The 24,117-nt window shown below is 48.7% G+C and overlaps 1 protein-coding gene across 3 annotated transcripts in view; it reads left to right on the forward strand.

Moving 5' to 3' along the window:
* VPS8 (VPS8 subunit of CORVET complex) overlaps positions 1-24,117 on the forward strand; it is a 233,405-nt gene that overhangs the window by 51,126 nt on the left and 158,162 nt on the right. For all 3 annotated transcript variants that reach the window (XM_063932991.1, XM_063932993.1, XM_063932992.1), the window contains exons 12-15: positions 2,255-2,314; positions 15,211-15,318; positions 18,481-18,561; positions 18,653-18,823. In XM_063932991.1, the coding sequence (XP_063789061.1) occupies positions 2,255-2,314; positions 15,211-15,318; positions 18,481-18,561; positions 18,653-18,823 (420 nt within the window). The remainder of the gene's footprint in view (positions 1-2,254; positions 2,315-15,210; positions 15,319-18,480; positions 18,562-18,652; positions 18,824-24,117) is intronic.

Below are 24,117 nucleotides of genomic sequence, written 5' to 3' on the forward strand. Positions count from 1 at the left end.
CAGGTTTGGGCCAACACACACTTTAGCCCTGTGATTATAAGCCCTTGTGCTTTCAGTGTTTGTAGCTTTAGGGGTATATTCAATAAGAGTCGGGTCCATTCCGACATGCAGTTGTCGGAATTGACCCGACAACCCCTATTCAAAGAGCGGCCAAATCCGACTGTTGGATTTGGCCGTTCCCTCTGTTCTGTCCTGCCGCTGCTGTCGGCGGCTGCCGGGTGCGCTGATAGCAGCGGTGGGGGGAGCAGTGTGCGGCGGGGGGAGTAGTGTGCGGTGGCCGGCGGGGGGAGTAATGTGCGGCGGCCGGCGGGAGAGCAGTGTGAGGCGGGGGGAGTAGTGTGCGGTGGCTGGCGGGGGGAGTAATGTGCGGCGGCCGGCGGGAGAGCAGTGTGAGGCGGCCGGCGGGGGAGCTTCCAGCAGCGGATGGAGCTGGCAGCAGGAGTGATCTGTGCGGCGGCGGAGGAGGCACTGCAGGTACTATCATCTCCCTAGCCCGCCGCACCGCTCCCCGTCTCCTCACCTCAATCCGACCTTGTTTTCAAGTCTATTTGAGTTTGTCGGAAAGGGGGACAAAACCGGTCGGATTTGTCCCCGTTTCCGACAGCTGCAGGTGGATCAGCGGGTATTCCGCCGATCCACCTGCTTTCCGACAGCATTCCGACAAGTCGGGTTTTCCGACTTGTCGGAAAAAAAGTGCCCCTATTGAATAGGTCGGAACCCCTTCCGACCTATTCCAGTGGGAAACTGCCATCTTTCCGACAAGACTGCAGTTTCTGACTCTTATTGAATACAGCCCTAAATGTTTAACTTACAAACATACAATGAAAGATGTTTTATCATATAATTTTTGTTTTATTGTTTTTTTAACACTTTCTCCACTCGTCATCTGCGTACACCTTATATCTGCAGATGATGAGTCCTACTTATAGGGGTGTATTCAGTTGCAGTCGGAACTGCCGTCTTGTCGGAAAGACTGCAGTTTCCAAATTTTTTTAGGTCAGAAACTGTTCCGACCTATTCAGTTTGGCTGCCGTTTTTCCAACAAGTCGGCAATTCCGACTTGTCGGAAAACACGTGGATTGGCGGAATAGCCGCCGATCCACGCGTTTTGTCAGATTCGTGGCCAAATCTGACAGGTTTTAGCCCCGTTTCCGACAATATCAATCCGACTTTAAAAAAAGTTGGATTGGCATTGTCGGGAACGGCCAAATCCTGTCGGCATTGAATGCACCCCATAATCTGTAGCGATGTGCCCAATTTAAACCAACAATTATGTAAAAAATGCTGATCGCTTGCTGCGCTTGTAAAAAGCTGCTCGGCTTCTAGATCAAGGGATCGATCGGGTTGTTAGGAGATTAGTTTCTGGGCTTAACCAAGCGCTGTGTGTTGAGTGTGCAAATATAATCGGTGAAGGAAATAAAAGGACCTGATATAAATAAATATAAAACTGAAAATGAAAAATAACAAATAAAAATGAAGTATTGCAGTTAAGAAAGAAAAAGGGGGTGGGGGGAGAAAGAAAGAAAAAGGGGGGGGGGAGAATAAAAGATAAGTACAGCAGGGAAAAAATAAAAGCCAGAGGTCAATTGACCTGATGTTTACAGCCCCTTCTGGGTGCATTGGAACTGCTTGACACTGGATGGGTGCAATTCGAGTCCTGCTTTCTATTGTACAACGCTATCCCTATCTTACCCTGTACTCTGATGACGGGATCCGATCACCGGTCCCAGCTCTGTGTTTTTTACCAGAAGTTCGTGCATCGGCTTCCGGTGACGTCAGACGCAGGCGGCGGTGGGACTTCTCCAGTATTCTATGTCTGCTCCCCTTATAAACCAACGCGTTTCGAATCCTACTGGTCCTTTTAATTTTATTTATTTTCTTCTCCAATTATATTTGCACACTCAACACACATAGCGCTTGTTTAAGGCCAAAAGCTAATCTCCTAAACCAATAATCAGCTATCTCATGTTATGTCCCTTCATTTGGGCCAATCTGATGTGTTAGTACGAGCAAGAAAAGTAGAGGTATTTTCTGAAAAGTGCAGAGTCCTCTGAATAATACAGGGAACCATACGTGTGGCTACTGCATTAAAAGAATTATCATCGATAATGATGATGAAAACGTCATGAAATGGCCTCAGCACAGGGGTGAGAAACCCCTCAGCAGCAAAGGCGTTAAAAAATCCAAAACTTTTATTTGCTTGATCTGCACCCTATGTACACGGATTGGTAATACTTCTCCTGGTCTCCCGCAGATACTCATTATTGGGTTAAAGCCCTCTCTGAAAGTTTGGATGACTTTTCCGTATGGCCGGGTAAGTGACCCTTTTTATTGGCCTATAATGAATGGAAGGTTTGCTTCTTCAATATAATGTATCGTTTCTTACCCTGCCGGATGCTACTTACATGGCGCGTCTGCCATAGAATCACTTTCAAATTTTTATATGAATTAACACTATGCAGTATATAATATTACAGCGTTTCCCAAACTCTTTATGCAGGCACTCTAGCAGTCCAGGTTTAAAGGATTTCCATGCTTGAGCAGATGTGATTTAATGACTAGCTCAGTTTAACCTAATAATCCATGCGTTAAGGATATTCATGCTTGAGCACAGGTGATGTAATTTCTAGCTCAGTTTAATCATCTGTGCTGAAGCATAGATATCCTTAAAGCGTTGAGTATTAGGATGCCTACTGAGTTTGGGAAACAGTACCTCCATGTACTTTGTATGGTCCGGCCGTGACGCCCGGGTGATCAGAATAAAGTGATGTTTGCACTTAGCACAAGATTTCCTGTCTGCAGCCACCAGGCTTAGAGAAGCCTCGTACCCCGTGGTGGAACCTCAGGGCTTCCTGGGGAATTCCGGTCAGAGTCAGTGATCTCTGCTGGTCAGGAAGTGCCTGTGTGATAAACTAATCCACGCAGCTAACCATGCACGGAGATGCACAGCCGGTACCAGAGAAAGCCATATATAAGTATATACACACCAGTGTGGGGAAATAATGGTTCCATACGCCAATGTCACACAGTTGTATCACGTACGGTGTAGAGAAAAGGGGTTGGGATCTTAAAAAAAAAATATATTATGAATTTAAGATGTAGATCTATAAAACTGACTCCATGTTAAATGAAAAACTTGCTGAAGAGAGTCACAGTGAAATTCAGATTACAAATACAACCAATCCAGAAGTATAGGAGTTTCTCTGACGTCCTAGTGGATGCTGGGGACTCCGTAAGGACCATGGGGAATAGACGGGCTCCGCAGGAGACTGGGCACACTAAAAGAAAGATTTGGTACTACCTGGTGTGCACTGGCTCCTCCCTCTATGCCCCTCCTCCAGACCTCAGTTAGATTTCTGTGCCCGGCCGAGCTGAATGCACACTAGGGGCTCTCCTGAGCTCCTAGAAAGAAAGTATATATATTAGGTTTTTTATTTTACAGTGAGACCTGCTGGCAACAGGCTCACTGCAACGAGGGACTAAGGGGAGAAGAAGCGAACCTACCTGCTTGCAGCTAGCTTGGGCTTCTTAGGCTACTGGACACCATTAGCTCCAGAGGGATCGACCGCAGGACCCGTCCTTGGTGTTCGTTCCCGGAGCCGCGCCGCCGTCCCCCTTACAGAGCCAGAAGCAAGAAGATGGTCCGGAAAATCGGCGGCAGAAGACTTCAGTCTTCACCAAGGTAGCGCACAGCACTGCAGCTGTGCGCCATTGCTCCTCATACACACTTCACACTCCGGTCACTGAGGGTGCAGGGCGCTGGGGGGGGGCGCCCTGAGCAGCAATAATATCACCTTGGCTGGCAAAATAACCACAATATATAGCCCCAGAGGCTATATATGTGGTAATTACCCCTGCCAGAATACAGAAAAAAGCGGGAGAAAAGTCAGCCGAAAAAGGGGTGGAGCCATCTCCCTCAGCACACTGGCGCCATTATTCCCTCACAGTTCCGCTGGAAGGAAGCTCCCTGACTCTCCCCTGCAGTCTACACTACAGAAAAGGGTAAAAAAGAGAGGGGGGGGGGGGGGGGGGGCACAGATTTGAGGCGCAGTAAATATTATAGCAGCTATAGGGGACATAATTCAGTTAGTCCCTGCATTATATAGCGCTCTGGTGTGTGCTGGCATACTCTCTCTCTGTCTCCCCAAAGGGCTTTTGTGGGGTCCTGTCTCCTTTAAGAGCATTCCCTGTGTGTGTGTGCGGTGTGTCGGTACGGCTGTGTCGACATGTTTGATGAGGAGACTTATGTGGAGGCGGAGCAGATGCCTATAAATGTGATGTCACCCCCTGCGGGGCAGACACCTGAGTGGATGGACTTATGGAAGGAATTACGTGCAAGTGTCGACTCCTTACATAAAAAATTTGACGACATGCCAAATGCGGGACAGCCGGCTTCTCAGCTCGTGCCTGCCCAGGCAATTCAAAGGCCATCAGGGGCTCTAAAACGCCCACTACCTCAGATGGCAGACACAGATGTCGACACGGATACTGATACCAGTGTCGACGACGATGAGTCAAATTTAATGTCCACTAGGGCCATTCGTGGCATGATTGAGGCAATGAAAGAGGTTTTACACCTTTCTGATATAAACCCAGGTACCTCAAAAAAGGGTATTATGTTTGGGGAGAAAAAACTACCAATAGTTTTTCCCCCATCTGAAGAATTAAATGAAGTGTGTGAAGAAGCGTGGGCTTTCCCTGATAAGAAATTGGTGATTTCAAAAAAATTACTAATGGCGTTCCCTTTCTCGCCAGAGGATAGGTCACGTTGGGAAACTCCCCCTAGGGTGGATAAAGCGCTCACACGTTTGTCTAAAAAGGTGGCACTACCGTCTCCGGATACGGCCGCCCTAAAGGAACCTGCTGATAGAAAGCAGGAGGCTATCCTAAAGTCTATATATACACACACTGGTGTTATACTGAGACCAGCTATTGCTTCAGCGTGGATGTGCAGTGCTGCTGCTGCTTGGTCAGATTCCCTGTCAGAAAATATTGACACCCTGGACAGGGACACTATATTGCTAACCGTAGAGCATATAAAAGACTCAGTCTTGTACATGAGAGATGCACAGAGGGAGATCTGCCGGCTGGCATCTAGAATAAGTGCATTGTCCATTTCTGCTAGGAGAGGCTTATGGACTCGGCAGTGGACAGGGGATGCAGATTCTAAAAGGCACATGGAAGTTTTGCCTTATAAGGGTGAGGAGTTATTCGGGGATGGTCTCTCAGACCTTGTTTCCACAGCAACAGCTGGGAAGTCAGCATTTTTACCCCATGTCCCCTCACAGCCTAAGAAAGCGCCGTATTATCAGGTACAGTCCTTTCGACCCCAGAAAAACAGGCGGGGAAAAGGCGGATCCTTTCTGTCTAGAGGCAGAGGAAGGGGAAAAAAGCTGCACCACGCAGCAGGTTCCCAGGAACAAAAGTCCTCCCCCGCTTCTTCCAAATCCGCCGCATGACGGTGGGGCTCCACAGGCGGAGCCAGGTACGGTGGGGGGCCGCCTCAAAAATTTCAGCGATCAGTGGGTTCGCTCACGGGTGGATCCCTGGATCCTTCAAGTAGTATCTCAGGGGTACAAGCTGGAATTCGAGGCGCCTCCCCCCCGCCGTTTCCTCAAATCGGCCTTACCGACAACTCCCTCGGGCAGGGAGGCTGTACTAGAGGCAATTCACAAGCTGTATTCCCAGCAGGTGATAGTCAAAGTACCCCTACTTCAACAAGGACGGGGTTACTATTCCACACTGTTTGTGGTACCGAAACCGTACGGTTCGGTGAGACCCATTTTCTCTAACGTCCTAAGTGGATGCTGGGGACTCCGTAAGGACCATGGGGAATAGCGGCTCCGCAGGAGACTGGGCACATCTAAAGAAAGCTTTAGGACTATCTGGTGTGCACTGGCTCCTCCCCCTATGACCCTCCTCCAAGCCTCAGTTAGATCTCTGTGCCCGAACGAGAAGGGTGCACACTAGGGGCTCTCCTGAGCTTCTTAGTGAAAGTTTTAGTGTGATGATGCGTGGGTTTCCCCCGATAACAACTGATAATTTCTAAAATGTTATTGGCATTATATCCTTTCCCGCCAGAGGTTAGGGTGCGTTGGGAAACACCCCCTAGGGTGGATAAAGCGCTCACACGCTTGTAAGGGCTCTATCCTCTCCTGAGATGGCCGCCCTTAAGGATCCTGCTGATAGAAAGCAGGAGGGTATCCTAAAATGTATTTACACACATACTGGTGTTATACTGCGACCAGCAATCGCCTCAGCCTGGATGTGCAGTGCTGGGTTGGCGTGGTCGGATTCCCTGACTGAAAATATTGATACCCTAGATAGGGACAGTATATTTTTGCCTATAGAGCATTTGAAAGATGCATTTCTATATATGCGTGATGCACAGCGGAATATTTGCCGACTGGCATCAAGTCTAAGTGCGTTGTCCATTTCTACCAGTAGAGGGTTATGGACACGTCAGTGGTCAGGTGATGCGTATTCCAAACGGCATTTGGAAGTATTGCCTTATTAAGGGGAGGAGTTATTTGGGGTCGGTCTTTCAGACCTGGTGGCCACGGCAACAGCTGGGAAATCCACGTTTGTACCCCAGGTCGCCTCTCAACATGAGAAGACGCCGTATTATCAGGCGCAGTCTTTTCGTGGATAAGCGGGCAAAAGGTTCCTCATTTCTGCCCCGTGACAGAGGGAGAGGAAAAAGGCTGCAGAAATCAGCCAGTTCCCAGGAACAGAAACCCTCTCCCGCCTCTGCCAAGCCCTCAGTATACGCTGGGGCTTTACAAGCAGAATCGGGCACGGTGGGGGGCCCGTCTCAATGAATTTCAGCGCGCAGTGGGCTCACTCGCAAGTAGACCCCTGGATCCTTCAGGTGATATCTCAGGGGTACAAATTAGAATTCGAGACGTCTCCCCCTCGCCGTTTCCTAAAGTCGGCTTTACCGATGTCTCCTTCTGACAGGGAGACAGTTTTGGAAGCCATTCACAAGCTGTATTCCCAGCAGGTGATATTCAAGATACCCCTCCTGCAACAGGGAACGGGGTATTATTCCACACTGTTGTGGTACCGAAGCCGGACGGCTCGGTGAGACCGATTCTAAATCTAAAATCTTTGAACACTTACATACAGAGGTTCAAATTCAAGATTGAGTCACTCAGAGCAGTGATTGCGAACCTGGAAGAAGGGGACTACATGATGTCTCGGGACATCAAGGATGCTTACCTTCATGTCAAAATTTACCCTTCTCACCAAGGGTACCTCAGGTTTATGGTACAGAACTGTCACTATCAGTTCAGACGCTGCCGTATGGATGGTCCACGGCACCCCGGGTCTTTACCAAGGTAATGGCCGAAATGATGATATTCCTTCAAAGGAAGGGAATTTTAGTTATCCCTTACTTGGACAATTCCCTGATAAGGGTAAGATCCAGGGAACAGTTGGAGGTCGGTGTAGCACTATCTCAGGTAGTGTTGCTGCAGCACGGTTGGACTCTCAATATTCCAAAATCGCAGCTGGTTCCGACGACTTGTCTTCTGTTCCTAGGGATGATCCTGGACACAGTCCAGAAAAAGGTGTTTCTCCCGGAGGAGAAAGCCAGGGAGTTATCCGAGCTAGTCAGGAACCTCCTAAAACCGAGCCAAGTCTCAGTGCATCAATGCACAAGGGTTCTGGGTAAAAGGGTGGCTTCCTACGAAGCAATCCCATTCGGCAGATTCCACGCAAGAACTTTCCAGTGGGACCTGCTGGACAAATGGTCCGGGTCGCATCTTCAGATGCATCAGCGGATAACCCTGTCACCAAGGACAAGGGTGTCCCTCCTGTGGTGGTTGCAGAGTGCTCATCTTCTAGAGGGCCGCAGATTCGGCATTCAGGACTGGGTCCTGGTAACCACGGATGCCAGCCTGCGAGGCTGGGGAGCAGTCACACAGGGAAGGAATATCCAGGACTTATGGTCAAGCCTGGAGACATCACTTCACATAAATATCCTGAAGCTAAGGGACATTTACAATGCTCTAAGCTTAGCAAGACCTCTGCTTCAAGGTCAGCCGGTGTTGATCCAGTCGGACAACATCACGGCAGTCACCCACGTAAACAGACAGGGTGGCACAAGAAGCAGGACAATGGCAGAAGCTGCAAGGATTCTTCGCTGGGCGGAAAATCATGTGATAGCACTGTCAGCAGTATTCATTCCGGGAGTGGACAACTGGGAAGCAGACTTCCTCAGCACGACCTCCACCCGGGAGAGTGGGGACTTCACCCAGAAGTCTTCCACATGATTATAAACCGTTGGGAAAAACTCGACAGGTATTGCGCCAGGTCCAGGGACCCTCAGGCAATAGCTGTAGACGCTCTGGTAACACCGTGGGTGTACCAGTCAGGGTATGTGTTCCCTCCTCTGCCTCTCATACCCAAGGTACTGAGATTGATAAGATGGAGAGGAGTAAGCACTATATTCGTGGCTCCGGATTGGCCAAGAAGGATTTGGTAACCGGAACTTCAAGAGATGCTCACGGAGGATCCGTGGCCTCTACCTCTAAGAAGGGACCTGCTCCAGCAAGGACCCTGTCTGTCCCAAGACTTACCGCGGCTGCGTTTGACGGCATGGCGGTTGAACGCCGGATCCTGAAGGAAAAAAGGCATTCCGGATGAAGTCATCCCTATCCTGATCAAAGCCAGGAAGGATGTAACCGCAAAAACATTATCACCGCAATTGGCGAAAATATGTTGCGTGGTGCGAGGCCAGTAAGGCCCGACGGTGGAAATTCAACTGGGTCGATTCCTACATTTCCTGCAAACAGGAGTGTCTATGGGCCTGAAATTAGGGTCCATTAAGGTTCAAATTTCGGCCCTGTCAATTTTCTTCCAAAAAGAACTAGCTTCAGTCCCTGAAGTTCAGACGTTTGTAAAAGGGGTACTGCATATACAGCCTCCTTTTGTGCCTCCAGTGGCACTTTGGGATCTCAATGTAGTTTTGGGTTCCAAAAGTCACATTGGTTTGAACCACTTAAATCTGTGGAGTTAAAATATCTCACATGGAAAGTGGTCATGCTGTTGGCCCTGGCCTGGGCCAGGCGCGTGTCAGAATTGGCGGCTTTATCCTGAAAAAGCCCTTATCTGATGTTCCATTCGGACAGGGCGGAATTGAGGACTCGTCCTCAGTTTCTCCCTAAGGTGGTTTCAGCGTTTCACCTGAACCAACCTATTTGTGGTGCCTGCGGCTACTAGGGACTTGGAGGACTCCAAGTTGCTAGACGTTGTCAGGGCCCTGAAAATATATGTTTCCAGGAGGGCTGGAGTCAGGAAATCTGACTCGCTGTTTATCCTGTATGCACCCAACAAGCTGGGTGCTCCTGCTTCTAAGCAGACTATTGCTCGTTGGATTTGTAGTACAATTCAGCTTGCACATTCTGTGGCAGGCCTGCCACAGCCAAAAATCTGTAATGCCCACTCCACAAGGAAGGTGGGCTCATCTTGGGCGGCTGCCCGAGGGGTCTCGGCTTTACAACTTTGCCGAGCAGCTACTTGGTCAGGAGCAAATACGTTTGTAAAATTCTACAAAATTGATATCCTGGCTGAGGATGACCTGGAGTTCTCTCATTTGGTGCTGCAGAGTCATCCGCACTCTCCCGCCCGTTTGGGAGCTTTGGTATAATCCCCATGGTCCTTACGGAGTCCCCAGCATCCACTTAGGACGTTAGAGAAAATAAGAATTTACTTACCGATAATTCTATTTCTCATAGTCCGTAGTGGATGCTGGGCGCCCATCCCAAGTGCGGATTGTCTGCAATACTTGTACATAGTTATTGTTACAAAAATCGGGTTATTATTGTTGTGAGCCATCTTTCAGAGGCTCCTCTGTTATCATGCTGTTAACTGGGTTCAGATCACAGGTTATACGGTGTGATTGGTGTGGCTGGTATGAGTCTTACCCGGGATTCAAAATCCTTCCTTATTGTGTACGCTCGTCCGGGCACAGTATCCTAACTGAGGCTTGGAGGAGGGTCATAGGGGGAGGAGCCAGTGCACACCAGATAGTCCTAAAGCTTTCTTTAGATGTGCCCAGTCTCCTGCGGAGCCGCTATTCCCCATGGTCCTTACGGAGTCCCCAGCATCCACTACGGACTATGAGAAATAGAATTATCGGTAAGTAAATTCTTATTTTAAATTTGAAATCCTTGAACACATACATAAAAAGATTCAAGTTCAAGATGGAATCGCTCAGGGCGGTTATTGCAAGCCTGGACGAGGGGGATTACATGGTATCTCTGGACATCAAGGATGCTTACCTGCATGTCCCAATTTACCTTCCTCACCAGGAGTACCTCAGATTTGTGGTACAGGATTGCCATTACCAATTCCAGACACTACCGTTTGGACTGTCCACGGCACCGAGTGTGTTTACCAAGATAATGGCAGAAATGATGATACTCCTTCGAAAAAAGGGAGTTTTAATTATCCCGTACTTGGACGATCTCCTAATAAAGGCGAGGTCCAGGGAGCAGTTACTGGTCGGAGTAGCACTATCTCGGGAAGTGCTACAACAGCATGGCTGGATTCTAAACATTCCAAAGTCACAGCTGGTTCCTTCCACACGCTTACTGTTCCTGGGGATGATTCTGGACACAGAACAGAAAAAAGTGTTTCTCCCGCAGGAGAAAGCCGAGGAGCTGTCTTCTCTAGTCAGAGACCTCCTAAAACCAAAACGGGTATCGGTGCATCACTGCACACGAGTCCTGGGAAAAATGGTGGCTTCGTACGAAGCAATTCCATTCGGCAGGTTCCATGCAAGGACCTTCCAGTGGGACCTCTTGGACAAGTGGTCGGGATCGCATCTTCAGATGCATCAACTGATAACCCTGTCTCCAAGGACCAGGGTGTCTCTACTGTGGTGGCTGCAGAGTGCTCATCTTCTAGTGGGCCGCAGTTTCGGCATACAGGACTGGGTCCTGGTGACCACGGATGCCAGCCTTCGGGGCTGGGGCGCAGTCACACAGGGAAGAAACTTCCAGGGACTTTGGTCAAGTCAGGAGTCGTCCCTACACATAAACATTCTGGAACTGAGGGCCATTTACAATGCCCTAAGTCAGGCAAGACCCCTGCTTCAAAACCAGCCGGTTCTGATCCAATCAGACAACATCACGGCAGTCGCCCATGTAAACCGACAGGGCGGCACAAGAAGCAGGGTGGCCATGGCAGAAGCCACAAGGATTCTCCGATGGGCGGAAAATCATGTACTAGCACTGTCAGCAGTGTTCATTCCGGGAGTGGACAACTGGGAAGCAGACTTCCTCAGCAGACACGACCTACACCCGGGAGAGTGGGGACTTCATCCAGAAGTCTTCCTACTGTTGGTAAACCGCTGGGAAAGGCCACAGGTGGACATGATGGCTTCCCGCCTCAACAAGAAGCTAAAGAGATATTGCGCCAGGTCAAGGGACCCTCAGGCGATAGCTGTGGACGCTCTAGTGACACCGTGGGTGTACCAGTCGGTTTATGTGTTCCCTCCTCTGCCCCTCATACCAAAGGTACTGAGAATAATAAGAAGGCGAGGAGTAAGAACGATACTCGTGGTTCCGGATTGGCCAAGAAGAGCTTGGTACCCGGAACTTCAAGAAATGTTATCAGAGGACCCATGGCCTCTACCGCTCAGACAGGATCTGCTACAGCAGGGGCCCTGTCTGTTCCAAGACTTACCGCGGCTGCGTTTGACGGCATGGCGGTTGAATTCCGGATCCTAAAGGAAAAGGGCATTCCGGAGGAAGTAATTCCTACGCTGATAAAAGCCAGGAAAGAAGTAACCGCAAACCATTATCACCGCATTTGGCGGAAATATGTTGCGTGGTGTGAGGCCAGGAAGGCCCCTACAGAGGAATTTCAGCTGGGTCGTTTTCTGCACTTCCTACAGTCAGGAGTGACTATGGGCCTAAAATTGGGTTCCATTAAGGTCCAGATTTCGGCTCTGTCGATTTTCTTCCAGAAAGAACTGGCTTCACTGCCTGAAGTTCAGACTTTTGTAAAGGGAGTGCTTCATATTCAGCCCCCTTTTGTGCCTCCTGTGGCACCTTGGGATCTCAATGTGGTATTGAATTTCCTGAAATCACATTGGTTTGAGCCACTTAAAACCGTGGATCTCAAATATCTCACGTGGAAAGTGGTCATGTTATTGGCCTTGGCTTCGGCCAGGCGTGTGTCAGAATTGGCGGCTTTGTCATGTAAAAGCCCTTATCTGATTTTCCATATGGATAGGGCAGAATTGAGGACTCGTCCCCAGTTTCTCCCTAAGGTGGTATCAGCTTTTCACTTGAACCAACCTATTGTGGTGCCTGCGGCTACTAGGGACTTGGAGGATTCCAAGTTACTGGACGTAGTCAGGGCCTTGAAAATTTATGTTTCCAGGACGGCTGGAGTCAGGAAAACTGACTCGCTTTTTATCCTGTATGCACCCAATAAAATAGGTGCTCCTGCTTCTAAGCAGACTATTGCTCGCTGGATTTGTAGCACAATTCAGCTGGCGCATTCTGCGGCTGGATTGCCGCATCCTAAATCAGTGAAAGCCCATTCCACGAGGAAGGTGGGCTCATCCTGGGCGGCTGCCCGAGGGGTCTCGGCTTTACAACTTTGCCGAGCTGCTACTTGGTCAGGGGCAAACACGTTTGCTAAATTCTACAAATTTGATACCCTGGCTGAGGAGGACCTTGAGTTCTCTCATTCGGTGTTGCAGAGTCATCCGCACTCTCCCGCCCGTTTGGGAGCTTTGGTATAATCCCCATGGTCCTTACGGAGTCCCCAGCATCCACTAGGACGTCAGAGAAAATAAGATTTTACTCACCGGTAAATCTATTTCTCGTAGTCCGTAGTGGATGCTTGGCGCCCATCCCAAGTGCGGATTGTCTGCAATACTTGTATATAGTTATTGCCTAACTAAAGGGTTATTTTTGAGCCATCTGTTGAGAGGCTCAGTTGTATTTCATACTGTTAACTGGGTTTAATATCACGAGTTATACGGTGTGATTGGTGTGGCTGGTATGAGTCTTACCCGGGATTCAAAATCCTTCCTTATTGTGTCAGCTCTTCCGGGCACAGTATCCTAACTGAGGTCTGGAGGAGGGGCATAGAGGGAGGAGCCAGTGCACACCAGGTAGTACCAAATCTTTCTTTTAGTGTGCCCAGTCTCCTGCGGAGCCCGTCTATTCCCCATGGTCCTTACGGAGTCCCCAGCATCCACTACGGACTACGAGAAATAGATTTACCGGTGAGTAAAATCTTATTTTTAAATGTCTACAATGGGTACTAGCATAGGGTGTTGGCTGGGCCTCAGTTTAATATTACAGTTGTGTTACCTTCATTGATTGGGTATGGGTCGTTGGGTCGACACAACTTAGGTTGACAGTCATTAGGTCGGCCACTGAAGGTCCATATGGGCTAGATCGACAGGTGAAAAGGTCGACATGAGTTTTTGGACCTTTTTTTTCGTGTCGTTTTTTTCGTAAAGTGACGGGGAACCCCAATTAGTGCACGGTGTCCCCTCGCATGGCTCGCTTCACTCAGTTACCGTTCCCAATTATAGTCCATGTGGATCGTAAAGTATGAAAAAGTCCAAAAAATGGAAAAAAAATGTGAAAAACTCATGTCAACATTTTGACCTGTCGACCTAATGCCCATGTCGAACTTCAATGGTCGACCTAAGTTGGGTCGGCCTAACGACCGTATCCCCCTTGATTAATCCGTAACCCCGGTGACCCGATACACATTAGATTAAATATAAGTAACTTCTGTTAACTCTTTATTACCAATTATTTGTATAGCGTACACGTATTCTGCAGCATTTTTTGGAGATTATTTCAGTTACTCATATCAGTTCTGCCCAGTGGAGCTTACAATCTATATTCCCCACCACATGCACACACACATACACACTATGGTTAATGTTTGTCAGACACCATTTAACCCGCCACTATGTTTTTGTGGAAAGAAACCCATGCAAACTCTACACATTTAGAGTCCATGACCTTGGTTCTCCTGAAGTAGCAATGTTAACCTCTACATCACCATGCTGCCCAACCTTTTTTTTTTTTTTGGAGATGGAGAAGCAAAGGAGCCAGATGGGGTAACTGCATTTGTTATGATGGTTATTGTGATCTAAGGGTTATGGATTAGACAACGGCGCAGAGTCTCGCACTTCCGAAAATGTTTGATTCTTGGACCGAATCTAATTTTCCAACTTTTCTTTTCAAACTGATGTTATTAATCTATTAATAAGATATGCACAGATTTGGGTGTTGGTGTTTATCCCTGTTCCATTTAATTCCAGCTGTGTCATGTTTGTGTAGTGTTTGATATTGTCATAGGCCCAGATTTATCAGACCTTGGAGTGTGATAAAGTGCATAGTGATAAAGTACCAGACAATCAGCTCCTAACTGTAATTTTTCAAACACAGCCTGTAACATGGCAGTTAGGGACTTATTGGTTGGTACTTTATCACCATGTAATTTATCACTCTCCAAGGCTTGATTAATCCGGGCCACGGTATGCATGTTGGTAACTGTACATTAGCAGTGCATTGTGAATCATTCAAAGCCGACCGTTGCGGGAGTAAAATGAGCTGCCGTGGATGGTGGTGTCAGGCAGACACTGAGAGCCGCCTTTATCTAGTATGAATAGCACAGTGTTCTGAGGACGCACGCTGGTACTGTAGCGACAGTTTGGAGTTCATTGGCGACCCTTTCCCCTGTCACATGACAGCGTCTTACTACTGACAGTGCTGCCTGGGGATTCATAGATCATACGGGGAAGCTTAACGTTACAGTGTCGGAATTGTCATTTAGCAGCAACGTTCCGTCTCTTAGTAATTAGTTACTGAATAATTATGTTGCATAGTGAAATGTAAAATCAACATTTTTGCTGTTTTCCATGTTCCAAACTCCGTATGTCACTTTTTATATGTACACAAATTAAATATCCCGGGGATCATAATACAACTATTGTAGTACGTGACCATTACAACTGTAACTTTAAAAATGGCGTATTTGTAATTTGTTTCATTGTATCGCACACAAATGCATTGAAGAGCCATCACCTTGTATGGAAAATATAGCGCACATTTAATGTATCCTGCAGAGAGTCCTGCGTCCTTGCACAGACTTTGTAGACTGCAGCAATGAGTAGTCTGATGCGGACGCAGGTTCAATATGAGCTGTTTCGTCTGACAGATGGACCCCTCCAGCGTGCCACTTCTGGCCTGGCACTTTGTCATCCTGCAGGGAGCCCTGAACCCCATGCTGGCGTTTTGCAGAGGGGACGTGGTGCATTTCCTCTTGGTAAGAAGAGTCAACTTGTATCTATTATTTCCTAAACAGAAGACTGAGCCCGAATACAGCAAGGGTAGGGCGTCAGCGTCTTGTATTATGTGTGTGTTACACTCGGATGTATGTTATCACAACATTACACGGCAGACACGTGAGACAACGAAGCAGTCAGAATCGAGGTCTAATACCAGCACGCGGGGGACGTATTCTGTCTCTGAGATTTCCCAATCCACTTAGTAGGTGGGACCTGCAACATCTATCTCAGGATGGATTCTGTCTAGGATTGGTTCCCCAGGTATAATACATCTGTGGAGTGACCATATCGCCTTGTTCTCTAGAACAGATAAGCACACATCAGGCTTCTTAAGAACCAGGTCAATACTGTAAGTAGGATAGACAGAATTTCCACCGCAGTCTCCCAGAATACCAGAATGGTTGGGTATTGCCCATAATTAGCTCCAGAAATTGGGTGTGTTATATCTTCTTAACACACAGCATGATAACATTGACCACGTCGGCATTCATAATGTCAACACTAATAAAATGTTGACATGATTAGAATGTGAACAAAATATCCCTGGTGGTCTAGTGGTGACTTACCTGGTACAACAGCTCCAGTGGTGTCTTCCGGGTTGGGCAGATCCCTTTCCCCCAGTGCCTTACCCAAAATTCCCCTCCCGTAGCCTATACCTAACCATCCACCTAGTGCCTAACCCTTCCCTCCCGTAGCCTATCCCTAACCATCCACCTAGTGCCTAACCCTCCCCTCCCGAAGCCTATCCCTAACCATCCACCTAGTGCCTAACCCTCCCCTCCCGTAGCCTATCCCTAACCATCCACCTAGTGCCTAACCCTCCCCTCCCGTAGCCTATCCCTAACCATCCACCTAGTGCCTAACCCTCCCCTCCCGTAGCCTATCCCTAACCATCCACCTAGTGCCTAACCCTCCCCTCCCGTAACCTATCGCTAACCATCCACCTAGTGCCTAACCCTCCCCTCCCGTAGCCTATCCCTAACAATCCACCTAGTGCCTAACCCTCCCCTCCCGTAGCCTAAAACTAATCCTCCCCTCCCGCAGTCTATCCCTACCCCTAGTGCCTAGCCTTAATATCCCCTTCTATAGCCTAACACCTAATCTCCCGTCCTGTTGCGTATCCCTCCCCTTCCATAACCTAACCCTAACCTCCCCTCCTATAGCCTAACCATAACCCTCCCATCTAGTGCCTAATGGTTGTGGTTTATTAGATCTACAGTAAAAAGATATACAATTAGTAGATCGACCACAAATAGTTGACATGGAAAAGGTAGACAGTAGAAAAGTCGACAGGGTTAAAAGGTCGACAAATGTTAGACGGGTTATTTTATATGTTTCTTTATATCTAAGTTAAATTAGTGGAAGCGTGTACCCTCACGGCTCACCTCTCTCGCCACGCGTCGGGCAAGGTTACTAGTGACAATCGTGTATGGTAAATAATTAAATAAATGAAAAAGAAACTTGGATCAACCTTTTGAACTTTTTGACATTAATCAAAGTCTACCTTTTGACCTGTTGACCTTTTGACCCTGTTTGAACCTTTTACATGTCGACCATTTAAGGTCAACCTAGTGACTGTCTATTCTTTTACTGTAGATCTATCAACCGGATACCATGCCTAACCCTAGCCTCCTCTCCCGTTGCCTAACCCTTACCTCCCCTCCCGTAGCCTGCCCCTAATCCCCCGTCCGTAGCCTAACCCTCCACTGCCAGTCCGTGTAAAATTTTGACATTTCACACGTCGAGATTGTGAATGTCAACATTCTGCAAATGTGTCCAATGATGACCCATCAGTGTCGATATTATGACTATTTCCCCCCAGAAATTAGTTCCTGGGCTCGAGCATCTGCGATGGTGGTTGGCTGACGTTAGTTGCGTATCTGAGCTGGGCTTAATGTACAATATAAGTCTGATTTAATGGACTGCTAGCAGCACAGGGAGGGATGTGCCAAGAGTCTGACAGAGTCTTCCCAGCCTGTTATGCCAGGGATTGGGTCCCTCCACTGTTCTGTAATGGGTGATGGCTACAGATCAAGCTTTTCTGTACTAAGGGGTCTATTCATGAAGCAGTGATAAGTGGGAAAAAGTGAGCCAGTGGAGAAGTTGCCCATGGCAACCAATCAGCATTGAAGTAACATTTATAATTTGCATACTGTAAAATAATGGGATCCGGTCTGAAGATCGACACTGTCTAGGTCGTCAATGTTTAGGTCAACAGTCACTAGGTCGACAGGGTTGGAAGGTCGAGGGTTCTAGGTCGACATGTGCTAGGTCGACAGGTGAAAAGGTCGACATGAGTTTTTCACATTTTTTTTAATTTATTTTTTACTTTTTCATACTTAACGATCCACGTGGACTACGGTTGGAACGGTAATCTGTGCCGAGCGAAGCGAGGTACCTTGCCTGAAACATGGCGAGCGAACACGGTGCACTAATTGGGGTTCCCGTTCACTCTATGAAGAAAACGACACCCAAAAAAAAAAAAAAAAACAACAACCCATGTTGACCTTTTGACCTGTATACCTAGCACATGTCGACCTAGAAACCCTGTCGACCTATAGTGGTCAACCTAAACATTGTCGACCCAGACACTGTCGATCTAATGATCCACGCCCAAAATAATACAGAGCAGCTGATTGGTTGCCATGGGCAACTTCTCCACTAGCTCAGTTCTCCACTCTTTTCACTGCTTCATAAATAGATCCCTAAGGGGTCTATTTACTAAGCCTTGGAGGGGAAAATAAAGTCAACGGAGATAAAGTACCAGCCAATCCGCTCCTAACTGCCATGCCACAGGCTGGGTTTGAAAAATGACAGGAGCTGATTGGCCGGAACTTTATCTCCATCCAAAGCTCAGTAAATGTCGCCCTAAGTCTGCTATGTATATGTAGAGTAGAGTAAATATGTTCTTTAGTTAATTGAAAGCTTCTTGTGTGTAGGAAGCTGCAGGCGGTGAAAACCCTCAATACCCAACAATATAACAGGCCCAGACGCCGTGCTAGTATTGTCCATTCATGCTCCCCTTCCCAGCATTCATTCTGATAAACTAGAGTTCCATCCCGTGTTTCCGCTCTGACTGCACCTGAAAACCTTTATCACTGTACAAGAATGTATCAGTCACCCATGTCCTGTATCTGAAGGTGAAGAGAGATGAATCTGGAGCAATCCACATAAACAAGCAGAAGCAGCTCCACTTGCACTATGATCTCATCAACTTCACGGTAAGCACCGAGCGCCCATGTGCCAGTTCCCGGGTTCCCGGCAGCTGCCGATGCTTTCTATCAGGCCTAATGCTGTCCCTCGCTGTTGCAGTGGATCAATGCTCGCACAGTGGCACTCCTGGACAGCGCAGAGAAGCTCCATGTGATTGACCGTCAGACTCAGGAGAGGCTGGAGACTCTGGAGATATCGGATTTCCAGTTGGTGTACAATAGCAGCCACTTCAAGTCTCTGGCCACTGGGGGCAACGTCAGCCAGGCTCTGGTAAGTTGTCGCCACAGCTTCTACTGCTCTGTGGCCTAGGGGGGTCATTCAGACCTGATTGCGTGCTGTGCATTTTTACACAGCGGGCGTTCAGGTACTAAATGCGCATGCGTGTGCACCGCAACGCGCACGCGCGTCGGACAACAACAGCGGGCATCGCCTGCCAGCGATGGGGTGGTGCGAAAAATTCCATTGGCACGGGCATTCGCAAGGTGATAGGAGGAAGCCGCTTGTGGGTGGCACCTGAGTGTTTACAGGGAGTGTCCGGAAAAACGCAGGCGCGTCCAAGCGTTTTCAGGGAGGGTGTGTGACGTCAGCTCCGGCCCCGATCAGCCGGTTCTCATCGCACTGGAGGAGTAAGTCCTGGGCTGCGCAGAGACTGTACAAAGTGAATTTTACCAGCTCAGCGTACACATAGTATCGCACACTTGCACGGCAAAAATACACTCCCCCTGTAGGCGGCGATTATATGAACGCAGGACGGTATAATTAGCAGCCCAGCGATCAGATCTGAATGACCCCTTAGGTTCTGTGCAAGCAGCGATTTGATTGGCTGACTATAAAATGAATATTCTCAACTAAACCTGGATTCCCAGTGACTTGATATTGAAATGTTAGTGGTGATTCATGCTGAACTCCTTGCATTCTCATTGTTCTATTAAACTGCTGTCTCCAAGTTGATTAGGCAAGGCTGAGACCCAACTCTGGGGGTCATTCCGAGTTGATCGTTTTAGCACAGCTACGATCATCTTCCCTGACATGCGGGGGGACGCCCAGCACAGGGCTAGTCCGCCCCGCATATCTGTCCGGCCCCCCTTGTAGAAGTGCAAAGGCATCGCACAGCGGCGATGCCTTTGCACTTCAGGAGTAACTCCCGGCCAGTGCAGCTTTAGAGTGCTTGCTGGGAGCTACTCCTCACTCCCCGGCCCGCAGTGGCTGCCTATGACGTCACGCAGCCGCTGCTGCCCGCCTCTTGTTCGGTCCGGCCACGCCTGCGTTGGCCCGGACCGCGCCTACGAAACGGCGGCCAAACGCCGCCGTTCCGCCCCCTCCCGCCCATCGATCTCCTCTGCCTGTCAATCAGGCAGAGGAGATCGCCGTCCTGCTAGGGCCTTCGGCCGTCCCGCAGGCGCACTCCGGCGCATGTGCAGCAGGGACCCGTTCGCTCTGCTGCATTAAAACGCAGCGAGCGAACGGGTCGGAATGACCCCCTCTGTGTAATTCCCTAGTGCAGTAGCATTATGGGGGTGGGGGAGTAGTTTTGTCCCCTCACTTTGCAGTCTGTTCTAGTTGCGTTGCGGCAGGTTTTCCCAAAATGAGCTGCTCGTTTTCCTTTTTGCTTTGTGGTCTACACTGCGTCTCCCAGTGACACCGCCCCCTGACCACAAGATCTTGTGCCCACTGACTGCATGCCAAATAGGAGTATAGCCTATTTGGGAATTGCAGTCAGACAACATAACCCATGCCCATAGTGTAAGGATGGCTTCACCGCCTGTCCCAACCTATTTTGTGATTGCAACATTTAGGGCTGAATACCTTAATTCAGTTTCAGTATTGTGGTTGCCAGAACATTTGAACCTGATCTAACTGAATATTTAAGACAGACTAATTTCATTTAGTATCGCAGCTCGATCAGAGCAGGAGGAGAACGTTATCACACTGTGGAAATGGGTTGTAAAATATCGGCCATCCTATATAAAATGAAATATTATCTTTCCGGCAATATGGGAAGAAGGCGGGGCTTAAAATGTCAGCAAGCATGAATAGAATTAATGTTTAACGTCCCTGATTACATTTATTCATATTATTATTATTTTAAAAGAAATTCGAATTAAATCCTATTCGGGCATGATACAGAGTCACACTCAGATCTGACGCGACCGCACTCTGAATGTGGATGGATTGCTAACGGAACGCTAAGACGACTTTGGGCCTAATTCAGACCTGATCGCTGTTGTGCGAAATCGGACAGCGGACGATTATCGAATGACTGCGCATGCGTATGTTCCGCAATGCGTAGGTGCGAGGCCAAACAGCGACAGAATAGTGCAAAAATTTAGATCGCTAGGCGTACAAAGGGTGATTGACAGGAAGAGGACGTTTGTGGGTGGTAGCTGCACATTTTCTGGGAGCGTCAGGAGAAACGCAGGCGTTCCCAAGCGTTTTCAGGGCGGGTGTGTGACGTCAGCTCCGGCACCGATCAGCCTGTTTGTATCACACTGTAGGAGTAAGTCCTGGGCTACGCACAGACTGGAAAAATCATCCGATGGTGAGTGAGTTGCGAACGGATTTGCAGATGTCCGCTGTCTGGTGAAGTTTCTTTTTCATCCACTAGGGGTCACTGGAGTACTCTTGGGATATGGACGGTTTCCGAAAGGAACAGGGCACTGAATATTCAAATTCAGTAACACTCCTCCCCTCCATACTCCCCGAGTACCTCAGTGTTTTTTCTGTGCTCGTCGGAGCAACAGGGCTGGTGTGGGGTGCTCCCACACTTAGTGAATTTTTTATTTTTATTTTTACAACTTAAGACTAATCCCTTCCCAGTTTCTTCTAAAAACATGGGTCCGGGATAGTGCCGCTGCATGGAGCAGCACATGGCGTGTCGGTCCTCACAAAGAGCACCCTCACAGCCACACGCAGCCCAACTGACTGCTGCAAAAGCTGGACGGAGCTTACAGAAAGAAGCCCCGTCGCAGCCATGAACAAGAGCTGGACGGAGCTTACAGGAGAAGCCCCGTCGCAGCCATGAACTGAACAGCTGGACGGAGCTTACAGATAGAAGCCCCGTCGCAGCCCTCCCTACAAGACAATGTATGCTGGGGGGGACGGGGCGGTCAGCGCGCGCTGCCACCCCGCTGTGTGGGGTCCGTTTTCATTACCGCCGCCCGCACCCGCCGCTAATACCAGCGCCCGCCCCAGCCGCTCCGTCCGCGCTGTACGGACTTCAAAGCCAGGAATTGCCGCAGCACAGCGCTCTCACTAGCGCCGCCGGAAGCCGCTACACGCCGCTCCAACCAGCCGAACACTCGGCCGCTCTCCTCAAAGCGTCCCTCCCTGCAAGGTCAGCTTCCCGGCACCCGCTCCCCGCTGAGGCACAGGGGGAGGGGGGGGGGACAAGCCACAGGCAGCGCTGCTGCAAGGGAAGATAAACTTATAATATGCTGCACATAGGTTATATTAATAACCTGACCTGTGATATCACTGTATTAATAGACTATTGAGACTATGTTAACACAGGAGGCATGTATTGTACCCTGATCTGGGAATTGGCCACCGTTCGACACGAGCGGCAAGATCCGAGTCTCGGAGAAGACCGCCAAATCTAACGGAGGAGTCTCAGCCGTTGCAAAAGTCCAACTTCACTTTGGGTAACAGGGTATTAATTTAATTGGTCTTATAATTTAACCGTTTCTGCTATGTTGCAGTCTGACAATTCTATGCCAAACCTCACGGCGCTAAATAAGGGTGAGGAGGGCACATTAGACCAGCGATTTTTGACAGCCCAGACATTGATAATGACCAGTGCATCAGTCTCTGAAGTTTACAGAGACTAAGGAGCCTCTAACATATAATCAGTCGTATTTACTAAACGACAGAGATCTCCAATGGGGTTCTTATTTAGGATATCTTAATAAGATGTTAGTAGAAACCCAAAATAACCGAATAACCGGTTCTATACCTCACAGATTTAAGTCTATTTACCCGTTTCCACACAGTGACATCTACATTGCAGAATCCGCCATTGGTGGATTCGTCTGTGTCAAACTGTATAAAGACCCTTCAGACGTAAGATAGATTTGGGTCACTAAGGCGCTCTTTGTATGGAAACAATGACGATCACGTTATACTTATCGTTAATCAAATTTGAGAAGCTGCTAAGTAGCTATGTACAGCTTCTGCTGCCGGCTGTTAGCTCGCTTCTCGCCTTTCATCGTCGCTAGTTACAGCACGACAAGTTCTCTGGCTGCGTTCTTGGCAAGCGGAGTCAGAGGTCAAAAGAATACGGTGGCCAGAAGTTGTTTGGTCCTAAAATTGACAAATGCATTTCTCAGGCCAAGGCGGGGGGGGGGGGGGGGGGGGAGTCTAGTTTCCTGCCATTGCCTCCACCGGTACCAAGACGGAAATACTCTGGTTCGGCGTTCAGATCCTTTAGACTTCAGTCCTGTCGAGGCTGTGGTACAGCCACGCCTTGTAACGCCAGGGCGCTAAACTCACCAACAAGCCAGTGGCTTGACGGGCTCCCAGGCCATTTCGGATTTCCAATTGTGGTAGCGCGCCTTCAGACGTTACATTTGCCGGGATTCCAGACATCCACTGATGGATGTATCCGCAATTTAGTGTTAAAAGAAAGCTGTCTTCCGCCACTGCGCTTTTTCAAGACAGGACTGTCTCTGTCGGACGACAAGAAGGCGTTTTGGCAGATTGCCATTCAGTCTCTGCTGGATTCAGCAGTTTTTAATTCCAACCCTGGTACACCAACAAGGTCAGGGTTATTATTCCCGTCTGTTTGTGGTACCGAAGCCGGAGGTCTCCGTCACAGTCTTAATCAGTAAGTCACTTACTACAGATTGAAGATGGAATTTCTGCGGTCAGTAATTGCAGATTTGAAGCACAAGATTGCATGATTGCGCTTGTTCTCAGGATGCGTACTTACACATTTCGATTTGGTCACCTCATCAGAGGTTCTTGCGTTTTGCAATACGCCACAACCATTAACAGGCTCTACCGTTTGGCCTCTCGTCAGCGCCTCGGGTATTCACCAGATTGATGTCTGTGATGATAGCTCATCTCAGATCCCTGGCAGTGACAATCGTTCCGTACTTAGACGATCTGCTCATACAAGCTCCGTCTCAACAGATGCCCCTCCAACTTGCGCTGCTAACATACACCACGGTTGGAGTGTCAATTTCAAGAAATCGCATCTAATTCCGTCTCAACGACTTCAATTCCTAGGTATGATTCTCGATACAGTAAATCAAAGAATTTCCCTACTACAACAGAAAGTACAGATTATTCATCTGGTACAATTAGCGCTCAAGCCACGCACACTCTCGGTACATTTGTGTATTCGCCTATTAGGAACAATGGTGGTGGTTTTCGAAGCGCTTCAGTTCGGAAGATTTCACTCCCGTCCATTTCAACAGCATGTGCTCGCACAGTGGTCGGCCTCGCATCTGCAGATTTCCACAGGGTGAGGTTGTCGGCAAGGGCGAGGGTGTCTCTACTCTGGGGCTCAAGGTACACAATTTAACCGCAGGCGGCGGCTGGAATTGAATAATTCTAACGGCGAA

This window comes from Pseudophryne corroboree, chromosome 7 (genome assembly GCF_028390025.1).
Source record: "Pseudophryne corroboree isolate aPseCor3 chromosome 7, aPseCor3.hap2, whole genome shotgun sequence".
NCBI lineage: Eukaryota > Metazoa > Chordata > Amphibia > Anura > Myobatrachidae > Pseudophryne > Pseudophryne corroboree.